Here is a 23,500-nt window from a genome sequence, read left to right as displayed (position 1 = left end):
TCATAATAACCAACCACTTGGCCCAGGTTTTAGTGAATATCGCTACCTCCAAGTGGGTCAAATTTGAAGAAGTTGAAACATGCACACCAAGATATTTACAGTCGGGATCAAGACGAATGCTGTCCAGGACCCAAGGAAAACTCCCTTTACATTTCAGCCTTTTGCTACAGATCATAACCTTGGTCTTCGATAGGTTAATTTTCAGACTGTTGATTTTAGAATATGCGTGTAACGCATTTAATGAACGCTGAAGCCCCAAGGCAGTCCTGTCCATGACCATTGTGTGATCTGCGTACATGAGACAGACTGTTCGCCTCTCCTCCAAATCGAGGAGAACATATATGAGCCTTTTTTAGAAACTGCTGCAAGTCCGACACTTTACGATTGTATAATTTGGGTGCCAGGACACACCCCTACTTGAGGCCTATATTAGTGTAATAAGACCCTGACAGGGCGCCCTCTTGCGTTAATCTAACCCTGACTCTAGTGTCAGAGTACAACAGTTTAACAAAAATACATTAATAATAATACATTGATAGGAGCAACACCAAATGATCTTCCTACAGTTACACCAATTACTTGTGATAATTAGTCTTAAGGAGTATACCATTCAGGTTATGTATCATAATGACACGGTACACATCTGTTTCTTGTAGAAATAACAAATAGAACACTTTACAGACATTATGGCTATAGTTGCATGCTTTATGGAAATTAAGAAGCGCACATTGAAATGGGGGTATTATCTTATTTCCATGACAAAAACATTTTACAAATCAATTTCAAAATCAATAACCAATGGTTTAAATCTACAGTCGTCATATAAGTAAGAGTACTTGCCCAAACGTTGTCTTTGCAGTAAACTGGAGATACTGATTTGATGCCTTGCTGAAGATGATTGGGATGTCAACGGTGTCTGAGGAGGCATTTGAGAAGCTCTTACACAGTTAGGGTCACTTAACCAGTTTGTACTGCTTTGCAATCCAGATGATAAAAGGTGTGAATATCCATTTGTCGGTTGATGAATTCTTGCTGGTGTTAACCTATCGACATAAACAACATGTAATGAATAAAATATTAAGAGCATATTGTAATAAAACAATGCAATTATTGTCCTTGTTCAGTTACTTGGTTGAAAGACACAAGTATAATGCACCAGATATCTCCCATTTCAATATATGAAGTTGAGTAACCGATGTAGAGAGGGGAAAGTGAATTTACCAATAAGTAGTGTAACAAGTGGTTGAGTCAAGAGTTAGACAGCTACAGAATATAGTGATTCTTGAAATACTAGTTCATAGCACTTCTTTGGCTAGGCACAGTGTCATGGCTGAGGAAGAGTGTATGGGAACATTCCATTTACAGCAAAAATAGAAATGAAAAAGGGGATGCCTGCATGCATGTGCTGACAGGTTACCTTCCTCATCTACCCCATTATACAACTTTTGTCTCTCCACCACAAAGTTCTTTTTGACTTTGTAACACATGGACAGAGTGAGGGATAGTATGGGGAAGGATGTAGAAGCAAGACCAGTATGAGTGTCACTGTGGTATGTGGGGTGTTTGACAAAATTAGGAGGAAAAGGATAGCTAGAATTGCAGCAAGCACCAGATGTTGCAATTTATAAACAATTAATTAGATGCAGCAGACATCTGTCAATGAACTTAATGACCAATCACTGTCAGTGTATGAAGGGGTATGAGTATAAATGTGCAGAAACAAATTCCATTTGGTCTTTATTTTTATTTTTTTACCTTTTATTTGTTTATAATTTATAAAATCAATTAACAACATATATAATTACAATACTCTTCCAAAAAGAAAAGCAATGTCACTAGTTCTTCATAACTCATATATCAAATTTACATTTACATAAATAATCATACTATGCCTTTAATTTTACTACATTATTTAATTTCTAGCCTATTTTACACACATTTTTTAAAAATGCTAAAACTCTTAACCTCAAGGACATTGATTCTCCATTTAACATCCTTAACCATAAGATGTCTCTCCACAAAATCTCCAAAATATCTTATTCTAAAATTACAATTCAATTTTTTTTCCCAATCCAGTACCTTAAGTTTTCTCTTTACCTTATTCGGGTTGGTTTTCATCAATTCCATTGACTCTCCTGTTTCTTCCAGAATTACTTCGCATTCCAACCTTAAATAATGTATATATCCAAACGTATCATTCACTCTTAATTGTTGATGTACTGTTCCCTCTCGAGAGTGTTCACATTTGCTCATGAGGCATTATTTTTTCCACTGTATCAAACTTACAATCGATTCCAGGCCAATCTCATACCTAATTACCTCCAACGGTATGCATTCTGGTAAGAAACACAATATGGCTCTCCATATCTTACTTTCAACAGCTCTATATTCTTGCTCCATAGTTTGTGGCCAGAATTCAACCCCATACAATATAGTGCATATTAATTTACTTCTATAAAATTCCCTGCATGATTCTAATGAAATGTTTCCATATTTACAGTCTACTCTCTTCATCTGATTTAACATACCACTTACTTTCAAATTCAGGTAGTTCCCAAGAAAGATTTTTTTTATACTTTGCTACTATAGGATAACCCAGGAATTGGAAATGATCTTTCACAATCAGTTCATTATTTTCCCAATTCCATACATACCTACTCTTTTTTTTACCATGTCCTCCTTTTGATATCTTAATTATTACTGTTTTAGATGGATTCATGTTTAACTCCATACCTGCCATGTAGTTACCAAAGGTTTTTATTAATCTTTGAAATCCCACCCGCGTGGTATCTATTAGAAGAAAGTCATCGGCATATCCTGACCAATTTATTTTCAGTTTCCTAATCTTAGGTGAAACAAGAGTATTTACATCCAACTCCTTTCCAACCCCACACACATAAAAGTTGTATAATGTTGGTCCCAATATACAATCTTGTCTAATTCCCTTATCAATTAAACACTTTTGTTAATACACCTTCAGAATTCAGTCTTACTTGAATCTTGGAATCCTTATGTAGGAAAATTATAAGGCTCAATAACCCTTTCGGAATTCCATAGCTGTCTAATTTCTGCCAAAGAATGTTCCTATTTACAGAATCAAACGCTTTACTGAGATCCATTGTTGCTTCATAAAGTGGAATGTTGTTCATTTTCCAAACCTGGTACTGTAAACAATACAACAGTGGAACCCCACAATCTGTTCCTATGCCTTTTCGAAAGTTTATTTGTCTAAAATCTATGATCATATTTGTTTCACTCCAATCATTTATACTGTCAAGCACAATGAGGCAAAAATCTTAGAATCTGCATCCATTGTGCTAATTGTTCTATAACATGCAGGAAAGAATCGTGAACCCCTCTTAAAAATGGGTACCATGAATGATCTTTTCATGTCTCTGGAATGGTTTGTGTCTCCATTATATCTTTAAATTCCACATATAATATCTTGGCCCATATTAAAGGTGATTGTTTCAATACTTCATTCGTTAATTTATTAGGGCCAGCTGCTCTTGATGGATTCGCCTTCTTAATTTTTGCCTCAATTTGCTCAACCGATAGTTTCAATTGCCAGTCCACAGCTTCTTTGAAATGAGAACCCTTTTCTTTCATTGTAACATTTTCTTTAATATGTTGCAACCAATTTTCCTCGGTTATAGGGTTGCTCATACTCGTCAAGTTCTTTTCTTCGTTTTTATTTATAAATTCCCAAAATGCACTTGAATTTTTTCCTTGGATACTTTCCAACATTTTTTCACCATCTACCTGAAGCATTCTCACACGTTCGTACTTTAACCAATTTTTATACCTTTGCTTCTGTAGCCTTATAGCTTCTACCTTATCCATACATATATTTGTGGACCTTGAGATTTTTCTTGTCGACCTTTGGAGGGCATTTTTTCTATTTCTTATTTTGATATTATACACTTGTTTATTCTTCTCATTTGACATATTCTTACTTTCCACATTCTCTATAGAACCTCTTACCCTAGATTCCAGATATTCAAGAAATCCCTTTACTGAGTATCTAACTGCTTTATCTTCAAATGTACATGCTTCAAATACACTTAACATGAGCCTATTAAAATTACTCACTTTTTTATTAGTCCACCTAACTCGATTACCTCTAGTGTTAACACACAAGTTCTTTGAGTTGTGTTCTACTCTTATCGTATCCTTGTCCAACCATTCTAATTGCAGCAATAACATTGCATGATCACTTGCATCAGAGTCTTTGACTTTAAAGCTCTCTATATATTGGAAAACATTGTTAGACATAAATATAAAGTACATTTCTGATTTAGAACCTCTTGCTGCCCAAGTTGGGTTGTCATTGTCTAACCGTCTTAGGCCCCAATTTGAGGCCCAATGCAACAAAAACCCCCCGTCAACTTTCTTTTTCTTTGCCTTAGCAACATGTTCATATTCAGACAAGAAACAATCCTTTCTTTCTAATTTACCTAAATTCCAACTTGCATTTAGATCCCCAGCTTAGATTACTCTGCTAACTTCATTCATCGTAAACCTCTCATCTAATTTCTGATTTAGCTTCTCGAATGTTTTTTTCCAAATTGACTTCCGTAGATCTATAAACATTAATCAACAACAGAGCACCGCTTTCAACATTCCATTTCACCTGCCATACTGTGCCAAGTATATTACCATTTATACTGCATTCCTCACTTTTCTCCAATCCTTTTCCCATCTTAACCAATGTTGCTATCCCTTCCTTGGGTCACCCTAGTTTTCCCTGAATTGCACATATACAAGTCGAATATTATCAATTCCATATCAATCTTTCTGTGGCCCATGTTTCTTTTTTTTTTAAAATCTGTGCAGATCTTCCTATTTTCTAGAAAGTGTTTATGCCCCCTAGAATTCCAGCAGAGCATATTTAATACCCCCGTTGGTCTAAAGAGGTTGGCTCATGGCTCTTAGTTGCGCAATAGATTGTTCCAAAACCTCAGCCAAACGTCTCAATTTTGTGTTTTCCCTTGTATTCAATTGATTTTCTTCTTCCTGATTTACAATCTCTTTCTCACAAAACCTTCTTTCTTCTTTTTCCTTTCCTTCTCTCTCACTACTTTTATTCCCCCAGATATATACACTATCTGTGGAGACTTTCTGCTTCCTTCATTATAATATTTCTCACCAAAGGTGAGTATATTACCAATCTTACATAATCATACCTCCACCCGTGGATACAATCCACTAATTGAATATCCACAGAGGAAATTAGCCTCGGTTCAGGGATAAGTTGAAGCAATTCCATTATACTCCTCCTATTCAATGAACTCAAACCTCCTTCATCAAACAAATACTGCAAAATCAGGCCTGGTGTGTCTAGGTGCTTAGGTTTTCTAAGTTCCCACACATTTGTATCTTCCCTTCCCAGCCCCTCTTGAGTTCTCCCTCCCTTTTACATCTTTACATGTTTCTTTAATGACCCCCTCTCATTCCCTTCCATAATCAACAGATCTCTCAATCACTCCAATCTTTCCCCCTTTCTCAATTACTTCCATTCCTTTCATGTCTTGAGATTCGTACAGATTCTTTTCCTTTAGAATTTCTCTTACAGTATTCGTGACAGTTTCTTCTGATGTTATTTTCCCTCCATATTCTCTCCATAACCATTGACATCCTTAGTCATTCCCTGGTTTGCCGTCTGCTCACTCGTTTTAACATCCCTCCCCTTCAGCCATGGATATTCTTCCACTTTATCTTCCTCTTCTTCTATCTCCCACACACTTTCACCACTTCCACTCTGAGGGACATACTGTTGCCTGCGATGGTTTGTTAGAGCATGCGCTGGATGTTTAAATATATCAAACAGTTGTCGCCCTTCTTTTGCATTTGTTTCACTTTTTTCAGGTTGTTTCTGCTTAAGTACATCCTTCAATCATATCTCTGTATTACTATAATCCTTTTGTGTTGCTTTTTCAGAGATATTCTCTTTCTTATTCGGAACTTCCTCCTCGTTGGTATCACTCTTTTCCTCCTCTGCCTCTTTTTCACTTATTACTTGTTCTGCATTTAGACCTCTTCCCATATTACACAGAAATGTTAATGATGATGCCTTAAACGTCTTTAATTCTGCTGCTTTTAAAACCCTCTGTTTCTGTTTTTCCCTTTTTCTTGCATTTTTGAAGATTACCACACATAGCACTTCCTCCTCACCGTCCTTTTTTCCATTTCATTCTAGTAAATCATCAGGAATCTCTATCACTTCTCCTTTACCATTCTTGCCTTCTTCTATCTGCCCTTCAACATCTTTTTGCTTTTCTTATACACTCCCCATTTTATCCCTTCCCAATTCATCATCATGTTGATTCTCCCCTTGTAATCCTACCTTAAGCTTCCCACCTTTTTCTTCAAGGGGAACTTTTTCATCACTTATTTCCATTATTTCTAACTTCGTAAGTCTTTCTAAAATACTTTTTAGGCATGCAGATTGATCTTTCATTTCAATTTTTACCCATACTCTTATTTCAAGTAATGTGAGTAGGATAAGTTTTCTATCTGATTTCCCTCTACTTTCATCATCTTGCTCTTTGTCCACTTTATCTTCCACCTCTCCATGCCCAAAATATATTGGCTTGACCATCCTTGCCATTTGTGTAAAAATGCCCTTTGAGAATATCAGTCTGGTATCGAGCATTGGACTTACTTGCTCATCTTGAATCCCAAGACCTTCCCCTTCTTGTTCCTGCCCTCTTTGTGCCTTGGGTTCCATTTCCCCATCTTCTTCAAACAGGGATTGTGACTGACCAGGTTCCATTCCTTCCCCTCCCCCTTTACCACCCTCCAGTTCTTAAAACACTGACCATTTCCCTATCTGTCCCCTGCCGATTGTCTTCCACTTCCTCCTCCTCACTATTACTAGATGTTTTTTGCCTCAGTGATTGCGGGAGAGGCATTGCTAATGCTCTTGCTATTGTGCTCCTTCTCGCTGTAAAGACCATAGGGCCTAACAGTGCTTCCTTCCTGGAGCAAATTATTTTTTTCCTCATGCCTTTTTTCGTTGGTTACTTTCAAGCAATTCTACGTTATTTCTTAGTTAGTACACCTTAATGTTAACATTTTTTCTCATAAACTCCCACCATCTCCCTACTTCCGTACTTTATGGAATGGCCCTTTTTAGTGTTTTTATCCATGTATGTTTATGAGCATACTATTAATAAAGTCACAGCCCCCTCTTCTTATTCATAAAGGGCCCACTTATCATACGTTACTTCATTTGCCATTTAGGACAGTGAGCTCAATTGCATAGTTGGTGATTCCACCCCGTGCATTTTATGATTTTGGAGAATTCAGTTTTTCAACATTCTGTCCTCATAAAATCACCTTGTAGTTATACAGATTCAATTGTACAATCAAGCATGTAACAATTTTAAATATTCAAACCTCATTACATCAATTTTTACGTTTCTGTTAAACTAGTATCTTATTTTCTCATTTGGGCGCGTCACTCACAAGGTTGTTTCATTACACGTTACTTTCTATACAGAAGTATTTCCTGAAACATTTACCTCTGCTTTTTCTTACTTTTTACTTCGGTCCAGCGCTCCCCCCTCGCAGCGGTAGCATGCAGATTCCTTAATACATTCAACTTGTGAACAATGCGTGATTACAATCTCGCGCTTTTTATTTATTTTATAAATCCGTCTGATCTGCCGCCAGCCACTCAGGCAAACAGGCTAACAGGCACTTCCTTGGTGCACGCGGCCGTGCCTTCTTGAGGAATTCTGGGGGCTGATGGGCAGGGCTTTTCTATGGCACAAAAATTAAGGATTTTAGGTATTTTGTCCAAAGTAACTAAAGTTATAAAAGTACTTTAAGCCTTCTTACAGTCCCTGGGTTCAATGATGACGCTCACCCTTTAAGGAAAAATGCTTTTCAAGTTTGTTTTTTACAACGTGTCCACGGCTCTCGTGTGATGACAGCAACAGTCTTCCCGGGCTAACAGGCACTTCTGGGCACTTCCTTGGTGCGCGCAGCCGTGCCTTCTTGAGGAATTCTGGGGGTTGGTGGGAGGGGCTTATCCTTTAAGAAAAAATGCTTTCCAAGTTCATTTTTCACAACGTGTCCACAGCTCTCGTGTGATGACAGCAAGTCTCCCCAGGCTAACAGGTACTTCTGGGCACTTCCTTGGTGCGCACCATTTGGTCTTTATTATCTGCCTAAGAATTGAGCGGTCTTGTTATGCTCACCTGGTTCCCACAGGGGCGTCGATCGGACCCGGACAGCTGCGGTCTCCACCAACGTGATGCGTAGTGCTGAGATGACTGTCTGGACTGGCCCGCCTAATCTCGTCTGTCTGATCCGTAGAAGTATTCTCCTGCAGGTGGAGAAAGGGATTTAGCCAACCATGGATTTTAGTGATGGCACCCTCCCACTGTTCTCGTTCTCCCCTCTTGTCACCTCCGATATCCCCTTTTAGTAACCTCACCTTATGTTTTTAAACAATGAGCTCTCCATCCTGCATGGCATGCAGGGGTGCGTAGATATCAGTTACTTCACTGGTTTGAAGGTGCTGGAGGAGTTCCGGAGGAATATTGACTCCGGGGTTTATAGAGTTCAAAGAGTTCAATATGTTCGATGATCACTCTTATTCCATTCCCTTGTTGAATTGCAACTGGTTCAAAAGAATATTGCTTGGAGGCAGCAGATGGCGTTCAGGTAAGAGTCTGTATTATCCAACACTGTCCGGTAAAAGTTGCATGAGTTTAACTTGTTGTTTTCTCCCTTTATAGGTGTGGCAAATGAAGATGGGACGTATTAAAGGGTAATGCCTCCGGTGGTTAATCAGGTAAGCCTATGGTAGTAAGAGATTGTATTTGTCAGCTCTCTTAGCTCACCTTGTTGTTTCTTTTGTTTTCCCCCAGGGGCTGGAGTTCGGCGAAGAAAATGATGGAGGGAGCGCCGGATCGAAAAATGCTGTGAGGACTGGTGAGTATTGCGCGGCGCTGCAGCTGGCGATGCGACGCGTGCAGAAATAATGCCCTTTTCAAGTTCGAAGACGTGATGGATCCGGAATCAGGTAAGAATTGAAATAAGGTCGGTGTTCTAACCTTTCCTTCTTGTTTCCTCTTTTGCTAGGAGCTCTGGATTCGAGACGGGTGTGGCTGAAGACTGGATGCTGACTGCAGGCACGGTGAGCGTTACGCTGCTGGATGCAGAATAACGCGAAGCGTGTGTTGCTGATCGGACGTGGTTTAAATAGCCTCCAAAGTAGTTCCAGGTAAGAAGTTCCCTAGAACCACACCCGAGTAAAAAATAGTCCCTGTAACAAAATAGTCCCATCCAAGCCTCACGTTGGCTTGGATTCAGTTGCAGCATGGTCTGCATGAGGTAAGTAATGTCTATGGGCCTCATTACGACCCAGGCGGTAAGTTACCGCCTGGGCCGTGACTTTACCACCATGGCGTAAACTACGTTTACGCCATGGTGGTTGGCGGACTTACCGCCCCATTCCGACCTTGGCGGGGCGGTAAGTCCCCAATCCCCAATTTCCCTTCCCCATTCCCATTTTTGCCCCATAGGGTATAATGGGAGTGGGGAAGGCGTTAATTACGCCACCGTAAATTACGGTGGCGTAATTAACTCCATGGTCCCTTAGCGCCATGGATTTTAACACCTGCTAAAAGCAGGTGTTAAAAGCGCCATGGCGCTAAGGGACCTCGTACTCAGGCGGTAAGGGTCGGCGCTGTTAACGCTGCCGTTAACCCCTTACCGCCTGGGTCGTAATGAGGCCCTATGAGCCTGGCGCCTATGGTGCCAGGACTGATTTCTATTATGAGCCTGGTGCCTAAGGTGCCAGGACTGAACCCAGACAGCCCCTAGCCGGGGCTGCTGGGGTTTTAATAAATATCTGGATGCCAGCTCCTGGGGCTGATGGGCTTGGTCCGGATGCCCGGGGGTAGGCATCATGACAGGTCTCTTGTAGTCAAACTGAAGGTTAATGGGTTCTAATTCTTTGAGAAAAGTTTCCTGAAACAAACATGTGTTAAGGGTATCCATAGCAAATTGTGTTCCTGCTTTCCCAGTGGGTGTCCCATAGTGTGTGAGAGCATCTTATCTTCCACTCTAATTTTTGTCAATGTCAGTGTCCACAGAATGCTGTCCTTGCTGATCTAAGTTCCTGGAGGGCATTGTATCTCTTCCTCATGGTGGAATTATAGTTGGGTCTGGTATCTCTTAAAGCGCAATAGTAAAAAGAGGTTTCAATGTCACTCTATATTCAAAGAGAAACTTGTGAGTGGTTTGATAACAGTAGTGACCTGATTCTGTTTCTTCAAGGTGGACTGTCTGATTGTGCATCAGTTGAATTTGCTGTAGAGTGTTCACTGGTAGCCTATGATACAATACTGTAGTAATACAAATGCCAACTACCAAGGCCCTGACAATGTCTTCCCTTTTTCCAAGAGGGGGATGGGTTTTCCTACTCTATTAAGGAGCTGTGGGAGTTTTTGTAACACCATTAACCTGTGGATTTAAAGGGAGGTGTGTGTCAAGGAGGAGACCGAGTTTCCTTGCAGATTCAACCATCTTTGTCGGTTGGGAGTGTGGAGATATATGGCCAGATACAAGGAAGGAAGTCTGGCCACCATAATCATAAATTCCTCTGATCTGCTGACTCTAAGGCATATGTTGTTGTTGGGCAGCCAATCCGAGAGCATGTTCAAGTTAACTGTAATGTTTCCTTTTGAGCTGTCATTGTCATCAAGGTGGTTCCGAATGTAGTTATTGCTGGCATATAGTTAAAATACAATTGGGAAGGACTCAATGATGTAGACATTGAACAGCCATTGATCAGAACTGCACCCTGATACCGGTCCCAATAGTGAGGGGAGTGACAAAGTCGAGAGACTCTCTTTGCTTCCATGCTGATGTCGCACTGAATATGAATTGGCACTAGAAATACACTCTTGTATATGGCTTTCATAGGAAGCCATTAGTAACCATTTCTCTTTCAAAATATCATAACCTCTTACTGTGATGTTAAGCCAGAGGATTAAGACTTTCATATTCCACTGAAGTCACAGCACGTTAATATGGCATTTTCCTTGGTGAACCAAGGAAAGTAGAGGAAGCCGACCCAATAAACGCAACTCCAATGTCAAAGGAAGCCACGCTTTGGGCAGTTTATCAAAGCCGCAGTTCCCAAGCTGGCATGGGCTGCTCTTCCCTTGTCAGTGCGGGAGCACAGCTCTGACAAACTATCCGATTCAGGGCTCCTATATCTCTCAAAGAGCCACACTGAAGGGTGAGTGGTAGTTGAAAGGACAAAGGTATGAGAGGGTGAGAGCACTCGGAAAAAGAAGCCAAAAACCTAGGAGTTTAGTACATCTGAGGTAGGGATTCAAACCCATGGTCTGATATTGCACTCCACAAATTCTCCGGACACTCAAGATCAGCCAAAAACAACCTCGTATGATACAGCACCCGGTACTAGGGTAGAATCGATCCAAAAAGAGAACAGGAGTGATGCGTCTTGGACTCTTGTTTGTCTTTTTGGTGCCTCTTTTTCAAGCTCAAGAACTATGGGACTGGAGAATCAGGCCTGATATCACATTCGCAGTTGTGCCTCCTTTTCTTCCTCTTGTGGTGCATGTCCACGGCTTTAACTGAGAATGAAGAAGAACAGGTGGCACACAAGGGAATTTGTAATATGCCAGAGCCTCCAGTACCTAAGCACACGGTTATGGAATGAGTAGTGCACAACATCAAAACAATGATCCGCGGTAACTCCCCTACCTGTTTGGTGGATTCGGTCAGCATGTGATGAACCGCAGGGCTAGCTGGGCGTATGGGGCGCAGAAACATAGCCCCTCTCCGGTTTCATGATTATCTAACCTGGGTAGAAAATGGGTTTCTACACAAAGGACTGGTTGATTTCACATTGTGCACATTGGAAGGCTAAGGAATGCGAAGAAGATTTGGAACTGACTGTCCTTTAACTTCTTGTAGACAGCCCATATGCTGTAGTTGCAGATTTGTGCCTAGGGGCGATAGAATTTCCAACTCCCCACACTGATCACCATTTGGAAACCCCCTTACCTAAACATGCAGGTTGATAGTTATGGGCTAATTACACTCTCAATTTCTGCATTGTACCCCTTTGTTTGACCTGCATGAGCAAGAGATGACTCTGAGGTGATCTAGAGGCACTCCCCACACAGAATGAACATAACTGCAGATGGTCTGGTTGCAGGCTCTTTGAGTCAGCAGGTGATGCAGGCCTTTTGAGGGTCAGCAGGTAAGAAGGAGCACCTGTAATGGATACAAGCAGTAAAGCTAGGGACATGAGTCCTGCAACCACCTTGGCTTTAAACGTTTCTGATAAAACTTTTTAAAAGAATCAAAACTAATGAAGAGATTCTGTTTTATAAAAACGAAAGCATGCAAGGCAAGGGAAAATGGAAAAACAACTTTTCACAAAAATAATTGCCCAAAAGTTATCAACTATATCCAAATCACAACCCCACACCAACTGCTAAGTGGGAAAACAGGAAATGGCTTCTTGGTCACTTGGGATAGTTAGAGAGGGGGAGTTTTTAAGAGAGGGTTTGTATCCTGGGATTCCACGTTCCGAAATGTGCTACTATATTATGCAACTTCTTTGGGGCAGATTTCCAGCAACCCACCCAGCAAGAAGTTGGAAAGGAGGTAGATTCCAGGGATGTAAGAGTACATTTGGAAAGGGACGCACGGTTGATGGGCCTTCAATAGTTGGTAAGACAGTTTAGTGTTTTGGGTCAATCTTCTGTCTGATATGAAACAATATTTTATTTGTATCGCGCTCGTACACAAGTGTTTCAGAGCGTGACAAGACAAGGCAATGGAGGGGAACAGGGGAGAACAAAACAACGATCTTACTAGGCCCAGTGACATTGAGATTGTGCAAGTGCATGGGAAAGGGAAAGGGGAAAAGTGCATGGAAGGGGGAGAGTGGAAAGTGCAGCGATTTCTTTCAGATAAAATAGGTTGTAATATCTTTTGTCAGTTTATGGGTTGCTGTGCATCTTAAATACTTGAGGTTGTATAAGATGCCCCAGCAATTTGGTTGCCATAGCTTTCTTCCATCCAGTATCAGCCTGCACTTGTGTAGCTCGGAACATGGATTTTATGTGCTAGATTATATCAGGTCTGTTTGAGAATCTTTCCTTCCTCTGGAGGTTTGCCAAGGTCTAGCCAAACCACTTGAAGCTGGTCTTTACCATGGGCTTGGATTTTTCTTGACTGTGTGTGGACTGATGTCAAGAGCGTTTGCTGTTTTGTAATTGATACAGAGTAGCCATGAATTAGGGTCTGGGTGAGGCTTTGATAGTTCTTTTGAAGGAATGAACACAGTTGCAAAATCAAGAGGGGTGGCTTTTTGGGTAGGTCTGAACTTTGTGGGAGAGGGCTGAATTAGACTATAAATTACTTAGTGGTCTAGAGAGTAAGAGGAGAGCTGGCTGGTGATCAAAACTGTCACCTCAAATAAGAATACAGTCTATAAGGTATTGCTAAACCTGCGTGGATGACCCTTACTTGACCAATTGAGTGTATCCTATGTTTGAAACGAGATATCAAGCCTGGTGCAGGTCAGCTCTGAATGTCATTGCATTGAGATATTAAGATCCATCCAGTAGTCAAAGAAGAATGAGTTATACACAAGCGGCAGTAAGCAATCAACATTGAAATTATTTAGTTATCATTGAACATGGACTTGGTACAGTTATCCAAATTAAGTTTAGGTTTTTATGGGTATGATGGGGCATACGAGATCAAGATAAAGACAAACACAAATAAATGTGAGAGGATGCCTAAAACGGGGACCTTAAAACTCCCTATGACCAAGTGACTCAAAGAACCTTGCCCGACTTCGATTAGGAACTGTACCCACGACAATAGGTTCTTTCAGATGAGCCCTTTGACTGAACAGCTTTAAATCTCCTTTGTTCCATTGTTTGCTCTGAATCTTCACCCAACACTATTCTAACCTGAACACCAAGTAGAATGGAGCAGGAGCTCTGAGGAATCTTGTCCTATTGAGAACAGGGACTGATTTATTCCATCCTTACCTACTGGAGTCACAGGGGTATCTATTTAGTAGATAAAAGACTCACTTTTTTTGTTGATATGCATAGCTTTGATGCATTGCTTTGTTTGCATTCAATTTGTTGGTATTCACAACAGACACCAACTAGGCAATTCTATTTGTGTTGCTACTCATTTACATCCATATACTCTTCCTTCTGCACCTCAGAATACAACTGCCCACCTCCTGACATATTTCAGGTAATTTCTTTTAATCCTTTGATTATTATGCTTGCATGTGTTTTCCTTCGATTGTTGATGCTGAATCTTTCTTATACCAGAACAGTTCACCAAATGGTGTAATACAAATGCAATGTCAAATACATGTTATCTTCATATGTGGTCCTTTAGAGTATAATTCATCTAATAAAACTATTTTAAAAATATATACTGACAATCTCAGGTTCTCACATTCAGCATGTTGGGTTGACGGCACGTAAATTTAGGCACGTGAGTGGGCAGACCAAGTACTTTGAACTCCAAATAAGAATTATTGGTGAATATGTTTCAGGAGGCTGTATTCAGTAAATAACTGCAATTATTGACCGATAACAGTATGGGTAAAATAAAATGCATGAATTGCATGCAAGATGGCAGCCATAAGGAGAGCACCGTAATCGATGCTCTGCCGAACCTCGGGCCTGCAATTCATTCTCAGTGAGCAAATATGCCCTGCCCAGGTGCTTGGCACAGCTGAGAAAGAGGAAGAATAGGCGGGGGCCAATATTTCCCCCTTCCCCCTGAAGTAACTGTGCAACGACTGCAATCAAATGACTTTGGCAAGGCTTCCCGAAGGCTGGACCGTCCCTGCTAAATTGGAGGCGAGTGAGGAGCAGGGAATCCCTCGGCGAAATTGTGGCCGGTGGCCAGGTATGGAGAAGAAGAGGAGGAGACGCAGTCGGCAAAACCGCAACTTTATATGAGGCAGAAGATCAGAGGGAGACTTTTAGCAAGGGTGCCTCCCTCGGCTAGCTCCTCCAGGAAAAGATCCAGCGATAAGTGGAGAGGTACAAGGAGCCGCGGACAGGGGACAGAGATGCTGCGGGGCAAGTAGGCATAGCAACAGTCTATCGATTGGGGGTAAGGAATATCCCACCCCATCCAGGAATCCGGAGCAGAGGTGAACGTCACCTTGGGCACCAAACAGAACGGAGCAGCAACAAGGAGGTGAGAAGAAGAGTGAGCCAGAGGAGGGACGCAGATCTTCATCTTTGTGGAACATGGGAGGAAAGGGGATCAGTGTTGGGTACTTAGGGCAGTATCCGGCCCAAGTCGGACTCAGCTCCCAGTCCACTACACCGGGTCACATTAATGTAAGAGAGACTGTAAATGCACTCTTCCCTGAGGGGTGAGAAGGCTAACTACACGCTCCCAATTGGAAAAGAGCCTCCCCTTGTGAAGGAGACCTCGAATGAGCACGGCCATAGGAACTATCAATAAGTAAAAGCCATAAGAACGTGGCACAAGAAGAACAGGAGGGGTTTGCAAAACCTCTATAAGGTTTTGCTAAGCCTACATGCATGACCTTTACTTGACCAACTGAGTGTATTCTATGTTTGTCCCGAGATATCAAGCCACGTGCAGGTCCGTTCTGAATGTCATTGCATTGAGATATTGAGATCCATACAGTAGTCAAAGAAGAACGAGTTATACACAAGGGGCAGTAAGCAACCAACATTGAAATTATTTTGTTATCATTGAACATGGACTTGGTACAGATATCCAAATTAAGTTTCGGTTTTAGGGGTATGATGGGGCATACGTGATCAAGATAAAGACGAATACAAATACATGTGAGTGGATGCCTAAAACTGGGACACTTAAAACTCACCGTGATTGAGTGACTCAAAGAACCTTGCCCTAATTAGATTAGGAACTGTACCCATGACAATAGGTTCTTTCAGATGAGCCCTTTGACTGAACAGCTTTAAATCTCCTTTGTTCCATTGTTTGCTCAGAATCTTCACCCAACGCTATTCTAACCTGAACACTAAGTAGAATGGAGCAATAAAGGGGACACTTTGGAAGCTGCCTAAACATAGAAAGGGAAGAGAGTGGGGAGTGGAAGTCAAGGAGAAAGAAACCAGGTACCAGTGCAGGAAGATAGAGGCAAGAGGAAGGGCAGAGACACAGAAATGTCTACAAATAGGGGAAAGGAAGCTCTCCCATCCTAGATGGGCACCATCAAACCATTGAAAAGCAATTTTAAAAAGATGTGGAGCAAAGAAGGCAGCTCACCCCAAGGAGAGCAACAGAGCCAGGAACAAACAGGGCAAGGATATCCCCAAACAGAAGAGAGTCACGATCAATCAGTGATGCAGTCACTACTCAAGAAATACTTTACTGACTTTGAGGACAGAATTGCAGACAGAGTCCAAAAGCAAATGAACGTAATGAGACAAGATTTAACAATGGCGCTCCAGGACATAAAACAGGGCATGAATAAAATAGAAGAAAGGGTTGCCACCAACGAGAAAGCCATTCAAGAACTGACGGAGGACTCAAGGAAGAATGAAATGTTGGTGAAACAACTGGCAATGGTGACCCACAACCTTGAAATCCAGGCTGAAGATCTAGAAAATAGGTCAAGGAGAGTTATTCAAATTACAAACCTGCCAGAGGAAGTTCTTCGATAAGGAACTTGAAACTGTGGTTAAAGGCATTTTCGTTGACCTAATGGAACTGGAAGAACAGCCGGAAGTGAAGATTGATAGAATACATAGGGTAGAGCCCCAAAGAAAAGAACCAGAGGCAAGGTCAAGGGACGTCCTGGCAGCACTGCAGGATTACAAAATAAAGGAAAAGATTGTGCAAGCCTCAAGGAAGAAATAATGCTTTTCCAGGATCTATGCCAGATAACATTGTCTAAAAAGAGAAAAATGGCACCGGTACTGAGGGTACTTCAAGATAAAGATATTCGGTAGCACTGGATGTTGCCCGTTTGGACTGGCCTTTGAGTGGCAAGGGAGGCAATATCGGATATCATCCCATGAAGAAGGATTAAGAGTGTTGGCAATCGAGGAGGAAAGATCAGGAATTAAGGGTCCCTCAAGCAAAAGGCTCTGTCACACTTAAGAGTTGGGAATGGTCTACACGGAAACCAAAACAAAGCAATAAGGGGGATTATCAACCACAACTGAAAGGTCCGGCACCCTGAAAGAGTAGAAGTGGGGGATACTTCCTGCAACGGACATGAGACATTGAAATTGACAAAGAGGTACAAGGGATTATCCGAACTGTAAGCCTGGGGAAAGCGAGCAATGAGATCAACATAACAGGTCCAGAGGGGATTGGGGTGGTATCTGGAATGGGTTTGGGAGAACCAGCATGAGTAATCACTGGGTTTAGTAAGGGGCACAATTCTCAAGAGGACAAATCGGGGTGGAGGCTAAAGGCTGGTTGAGCTCTCCCAGTGGAGGGGGGAGGGAAGGGATGAGGGAAGGGAAGGAGAATGGGGGGAAAAGCTGTCAGGGGAAAAAGGAGGGGGAAGGAAGTCCAAACACGATCCTGGGAGGTGGTATGATGGTTGTTGTTACCCTGTTGGCAATGGATATGTATAATAAACTCACCATAATATCCTTGAACATTAATGGGATAAACTCCTGTATAAAGAGGAAAAAGTTGGAAAGAAATATTCAGTGGGAGGCTCCCGACATAATAACATTACAAGAGATCCATGTGCAGACCCGGGACAGGGATAGTATTAGATGACAAGGTTATCGCCAATTGTATGAAGCCACTGACAAGAGGAAGAAGGGGGGAGTGTTGGTGGCTCTCCGGAATACCTTAGACCTCATAGTTATGGACATTGAGAGGGACGCCCAAGGGAGATACTTAGCCCTGAATTTAAAGGGGAGATGGGAGGGATATACGGTAGCCACAATCTACACACCCAACACGGGACAAGACACCTTTATTCAAAAATCTTTGGCAAAATTGGAGAAATTTGCTAAAGGTCCCATAGTTCTGACAGGGAACTTTAACTTGGCATGGGACCCAGATAAGGATAGGAGTAGGAAAGGCCAGGGTACACAGGGTAAACCCTCAAAAGTATTGGCAGAGAAGGTGGATAGACTCGCTCTAGTGTATGTGTGGAGGGAAACAGAAGGAGAAAAGGATGGGTTCACATTTTTGTCATATGTTCATCGCTCCTCATCAAGGACAGAATAAATGTGGTCCTCTCTGGGGCTGTTGGGTCAGGTATTGGGTATAGAATTGGGGGCAAAAGCCCTATCGCATCATGCTCCATGACTTTGAAAATTCGAAAGGGAGCCAGGAACGTTAGGACTTTGGAAATGGAGGTATACCGCATTCTTGTTTAAGAACGATACTTTAAGGGACGAGATTAGGGAAGCGACTGAGAATTGCTATGAGGATAATAACTGCATAGATACATCCTGGCAGATGAGGTGGGATTTGTTCAAGGCAACGATTAGGGGAAAAAGTATTGCGACCAAAGCCTGTAGAGACAGAGAATTGAGACAAGTTGAAAGGGAACTGGAGGAGAAATTAAAGGAGGTACTGACTAGGATGGGAGTGGGAGCGAGTTTGGAAACAAGAAATGAACATAGGGCCATAAAAGGTCAATTGGTAATAATACAGGCTAAGGCGACAGAACAATCCCTTTTATTTGTGAAACAAAAATATGACATCAAAGCGAACAAATCAGACAGGCTACTAGCTAGGATGTTGAAAATAGAGGAAACGGTCAAGACCATTCTACAAAATAAGGGCAGAAGTGGGCGGTACTAGTACAGAAACCGGGGACATTGTCAGAGAATTTTCCAGATATTACACAGAGTTATATAGCTCAATGAATCCACTGGAATCAAAACAGCTCGAATATATAGACAAAAGTGTGACAAAAGAAATAACGGAGCAGGAGAAACTGGCTATGGAACAAAATATCACAATCAATGAGGTATGAAGGGTCATAATGACACTGCCACTTAATAAGTCTCCAGATCCAGACGGCTTCACTTCAGAATTCCACACAGCATTTATGGAAACATTACTCCCTTATCTGGTACCTCTTTCAAACGAATTTGGGAAGACAGGGCGGATCACTCCTTCAATGCAAGAGGCAAAGGTCGTCCTTGTGCCGAAAGTGGGCATAGACCCGACCTCAAGGGCTCTTATAGGCTGATCGCTCTAATAAATGTGGATTTGAAGATATATACGAAGGTTCTAGCGAACTGGCTAGATCAAATTCTCCAGAGAATCAGAAAACCCCTGCCCTTTTGGTAGTCTTGGATGCCGAAAAGGGTTTCGATAGAGTAGAGTGGAAGTTCTTGTTCCTTACCATGAGGAAAATGGGTTTCTGTGAAAAATTACTAGCAATTATTAAGGCTAACTACCAGAAACCATCCCTACAACTAGCAATTAACGGTTTATTATAGGACTCCATTAGAGTACAAAGGGGCATAAAGCAGGGCTGTCCTCAATCGCTCTTGCACTATGCAATCCATTTGGAGCCTCTCCTGGTGGCAGTGAAAGACAATGTGGAGATAGTAGGGATACCATTTGGGGGAAAGTCGCATAAAATGTCAGCTTTTGCAGATGACATGTTACTGACACTTACAGACCCAGAGGTATCTCTTAACACTATGGAAAGAGCGATGCAGCAGTTTGGGGCAGTAGCAGGGCTGAAAATAAAACAACAAAATTAGAAATCCTGAATTTGACGCTATCGAGAGATGGAGAATGGGCTCAAAAAGACGCTCACATACAGGTGGGTTGAGAAGGCCATAACATATCTAGGAGTCAAAGTAACTAAAACAACAGAGGAGCTATATTCGGCCAATTATCTGCCTTTTCAAGAGGCAATAAAGAATAAACTGACTGACTGGGGCCCCCTGGTGATAACATGGATAGGTCGGATAAATGCCTTAAAAATTGTTATCCTTCCACAACTGCTGTACGATTTTATGACTCTCCCAATACGAGTTCCTAAGTCATTTTTACGTGCTATCCAGAAATACACTGGGAAATTTGTTTGGAATAATATATTACATACATATATTTATTTAATGTGATTTATTTTATAGATACACTTTACACATACATAAAATCATCATAATAAAAATAAAACAAGAAGAAAGAAAGAGGTTCCTAATTACAGTATTATTAGAATATACTAAGCTAATAATGATAATAAAAATCACAATAATAAACAGGAAAAATAAAATGCAGTTCAATACAATTGATACAAGTTAAAGTAAAATGTATTGCATATTATGTCATAATACTCACTACATGCAATTACTAATGAATGATGCCTTCTTGAAGGTCCCATTAACTCATCTTATAGTAACAATACTCAGATTTGTACTACTAATGGCCATTGTCAGATCATTATGTTCCTCTGCTGTCATATAACCACTGCAATTATGGCTTCGATCTTCAGCCAAACATTAAACAATTTGATGTTCTTGGTATTAATACATTGAAGCCAGAAGGTCATCTCCACTATTGATTCTAAACTATGAACATTCTTCCTGTGGTAGACTTCATAATTCATTGGCATATTCGGGCATTCCGTCAACAGATGTTGAGCTGTCTCCGGTATGTCCCCGTTTTTACAAATTCGGCAGAATCGTTCTTGAATGGTAATTTTGGTAACAACCCTTGCTCCGGGAGGATAGCTCAGCGGCAGCGTGCGCGTCTTGGAAGCAAGACGACACGAAGCAACAACAGGTTCGATCCCCGGGTCCGCGCTTAGAAAGCTCTGGGTGTTTAAGCGCGTTATAAATACGTAACTAAGACAAAAAAAACACAATTACGCAAATAAGAAAAACAAACAATTCCTGTAACAGCGTCTCGATGCCTGCGGGCTGTGTGAGCGCTTTATAAATATAAAAAATAAATACCGTTCAAGACTGGTATCTGGGCCAGTCTCATAAGTAAAATAAACCGTCTGAGCCTTTGAGATGGACAAAGATTGAAATAAAACTGAGGTTTCTTAAATGTATATAATACATATTTTATAAAATGGTATTTCTTCAAATTGCTCAGATGTTTATAATTTTCAAGCCAATCCCATAGTTCTACGTGTTTGGCTATCGCATGTTGCATTGTGATCATATCACTTCCCCGAGTAGGGATCCAGCATATTTCAATAAAGAATTCCATGTTTTCCTTTAATCTAGAGTACGAATGCACTTTAGATGTTTCCTGTTGCAAGGCTGTCAGGAGACCATTTTTAGGATTGTTACACATTTCTAGATATAAATCTGCCCTCTTTTTTTGCACATACGTTTTCAACTAAATTAAACCCAGTTCCAGCCTGATTATAGCCCTCAGGACACACATAGGAAGGCTTAAGATCTTTCGCCAGAATTTACCCTTAATGACCTGAAGCCATTTCAGATCTATAGTGAAGAGGGATTCCAGACCGTAGATAATCATCGGAACAAAGACATGAATGTATAACTGACGTGTGCCCCATATCGTTTAGCCTCCTTGTTTAATGGTAAACTGATGGATCAGTGCTGTGGTCTGTGCAGCCTTAATACTACGCGATTGTTTGCAGGTGATACAGTCACCCTAGCTATAAAATTCGATACCAAGATACTTATAATAGGGTGCATATATAATCTCCGAGCCACAGACAATCAGTCTAGGACACGCAATTCTCTTATTAGCAAATAACATAATTTGGGTTTTCTCTCGGTTGATAATGAGACCATTGCTTTCTGCGTAAATCCATAGGGCTTCTGCAGATCTACGCAATCCACTAAAAGTATGGTAAAAAATGACTAAATCGTCCGCGTAGGCCAAGTCTGGGCAATGGGCCAAAGCCAATCCTAAGGGGACAATTGTGAGCTGATGTAATTGCTTTAGGAATGTCATACAAATACAAATTATACAGTATGGGGGCCGTTACACAGCCCTATTTTACCCCTTGATTTTGCATTACCTTTCTTGTCATGCTTCCCTGTTGATCTAGTTTAAGGGACACATTGGTATTTACGTGTAATAAATGTAGGTAATACAATGATCCTTCAGACAGCCCATGATCTTTTGTTTAGACGACCATAGTTTACCTCTTGGTATCAAGTCAAAAGCGGCTTTAAAATCTACGTTGAGGGCATACAATGGCAGGTTATCTTTAGTTCTCGCTCTTGTGCGTAGTAAGTCCATAATTGCCAAATTATGGGATGTAGAATAGCCCTGTCTAAATCCACTTTGGAATGTACACAATGTGCCAGTCCTATCCACCCAGGATTGCAACTCATTGAATAAGAATGTGGCAAAAAGTGTGCCTGTTGAATCCAGCTTGGATAGTAATCTGTTATTACTGGGATTTAATTTATTACCTCTCTTGTAGACTGGTATTAATATTGCAGACTGCCAGGAAGATGGTATTCTACCTTCAGCTAGAACTTTTTTGAATTTAATTTTTAATAACTCGGCCCAGAATTCTGGCTTGGACTTGATTACAATGTTAGCCAATCCGTTCTGGCCAGGTGATCGGGACGATTTTAAACTCTTGATCTTATAGAGTATTTGATCATGGGTTACATGAAAAAGAGGGCCATGTGGTTTGGGACTTATTATAGCAAGTCCCTCATTATTTATTGGAGCAGTGTGATTTTCCAAAAAGCTGACCCATCCCGATGCGCCAATAGGATTTTTCAGCTTGTTGCTCCTATTTCCTCGGGCTTCCCCTAATAGTGCCCATATACTTCTGGTATTGTTTTGGCATAATGTGTGTACTGTTTTCTGCCAGCGGGAGAGTTTCTCAGAATTTCTCCTAGCTTTAATCTCAGCTCTATATTTATTATTAATGGCCCTGGATAGAGAGTGGAATGCCTCATGCGTGGGGCTCATATTCTTACTCCTATGTAACTGCGCTCTTAGTTTTCTTTTGGCATCCCTTATATCTCTGGCCTATGGATGTCTATTACTCGACTCGCTGGAGATCAATGCCTCCGTTATAGTTGCATCTTTGCCTGTAAAAGAATATATCCAGCTTTCAATAGCATTTACTGACATTGTATTGAATTGGCAGAAATCTAAGGTATATTTTCCCCGATACAGCATAAGTTGCTTGCCTTATATTCTTTTCTGACCAGCATATACGTGATATTGCATGGTTAACATGTAGGTTTATAATGGGGATATCTTTCATCAACTCCCAGTGATAGTCAAAGCGAGTCATGATCACTCCACACATTCGGAATTACTTTCAAGTCCTTCACCCTAGTTGCAATTGCTGGGGTGACAAATATATAGTCCAATGTTCTCTGACGAGTGCCATTTTTCCATGTATAATTCTCAGGGCAATCATTATGTGTCCTTTCAATCAGCATTTCCAAGTCCCTGTTTTCACATAAATTCAACCAGCACAGTCCCTCAGTGTCACTTTCAATATGAGCCATAATGCTTTTAGATCATGAATTAGAATTTGACAAGG

The 23,500-nt window shown here is 41.1% G+C and overlaps 1 protein-coding gene across 1 annotated transcript in view; it reads right to left on the bottom strand.

Moving 5' to 3' along the window:
• Nucleotides 1-769: 769 nt before the first annotated feature.
• Nucleotides 770-23,500, bottom strand: part of LOC138515351 (probable E3 SUMO-protein ligase RNF212) — a 188,779-nt gene continuing 166,048 nt past the window's right edge. The window contains exon 6 of the mRNA XM_069630230.1: nucleotides 770-1,043. Coding sequence (XP_069486331.1) covers nucleotides 770-1,043 — 274 coding nt within the window. The remainder of the gene's footprint in view (nucleotides 1,044-23,500) is intronic.

Source organism: Ambystoma mexicanum, chromosome 6q (assembly GCF_040938575.1).
Source record: "Ambystoma mexicanum isolate Mex_15411 chromosome 6q, UKY_AmexF1_1, whole genome shotgun sequence".
In the NCBI taxonomy this organism is placed as follows: domain Eukaryota; kingdom Metazoa; phylum Chordata; class Amphibia; order Caudata; family Ambystomatidae; genus Ambystoma; species Ambystoma mexicanum.
The sequence above is the reverse complement of the archived record's forward strand: the minus strand, read 5'-3'. Positions and strand labels throughout refer to the sequence as shown.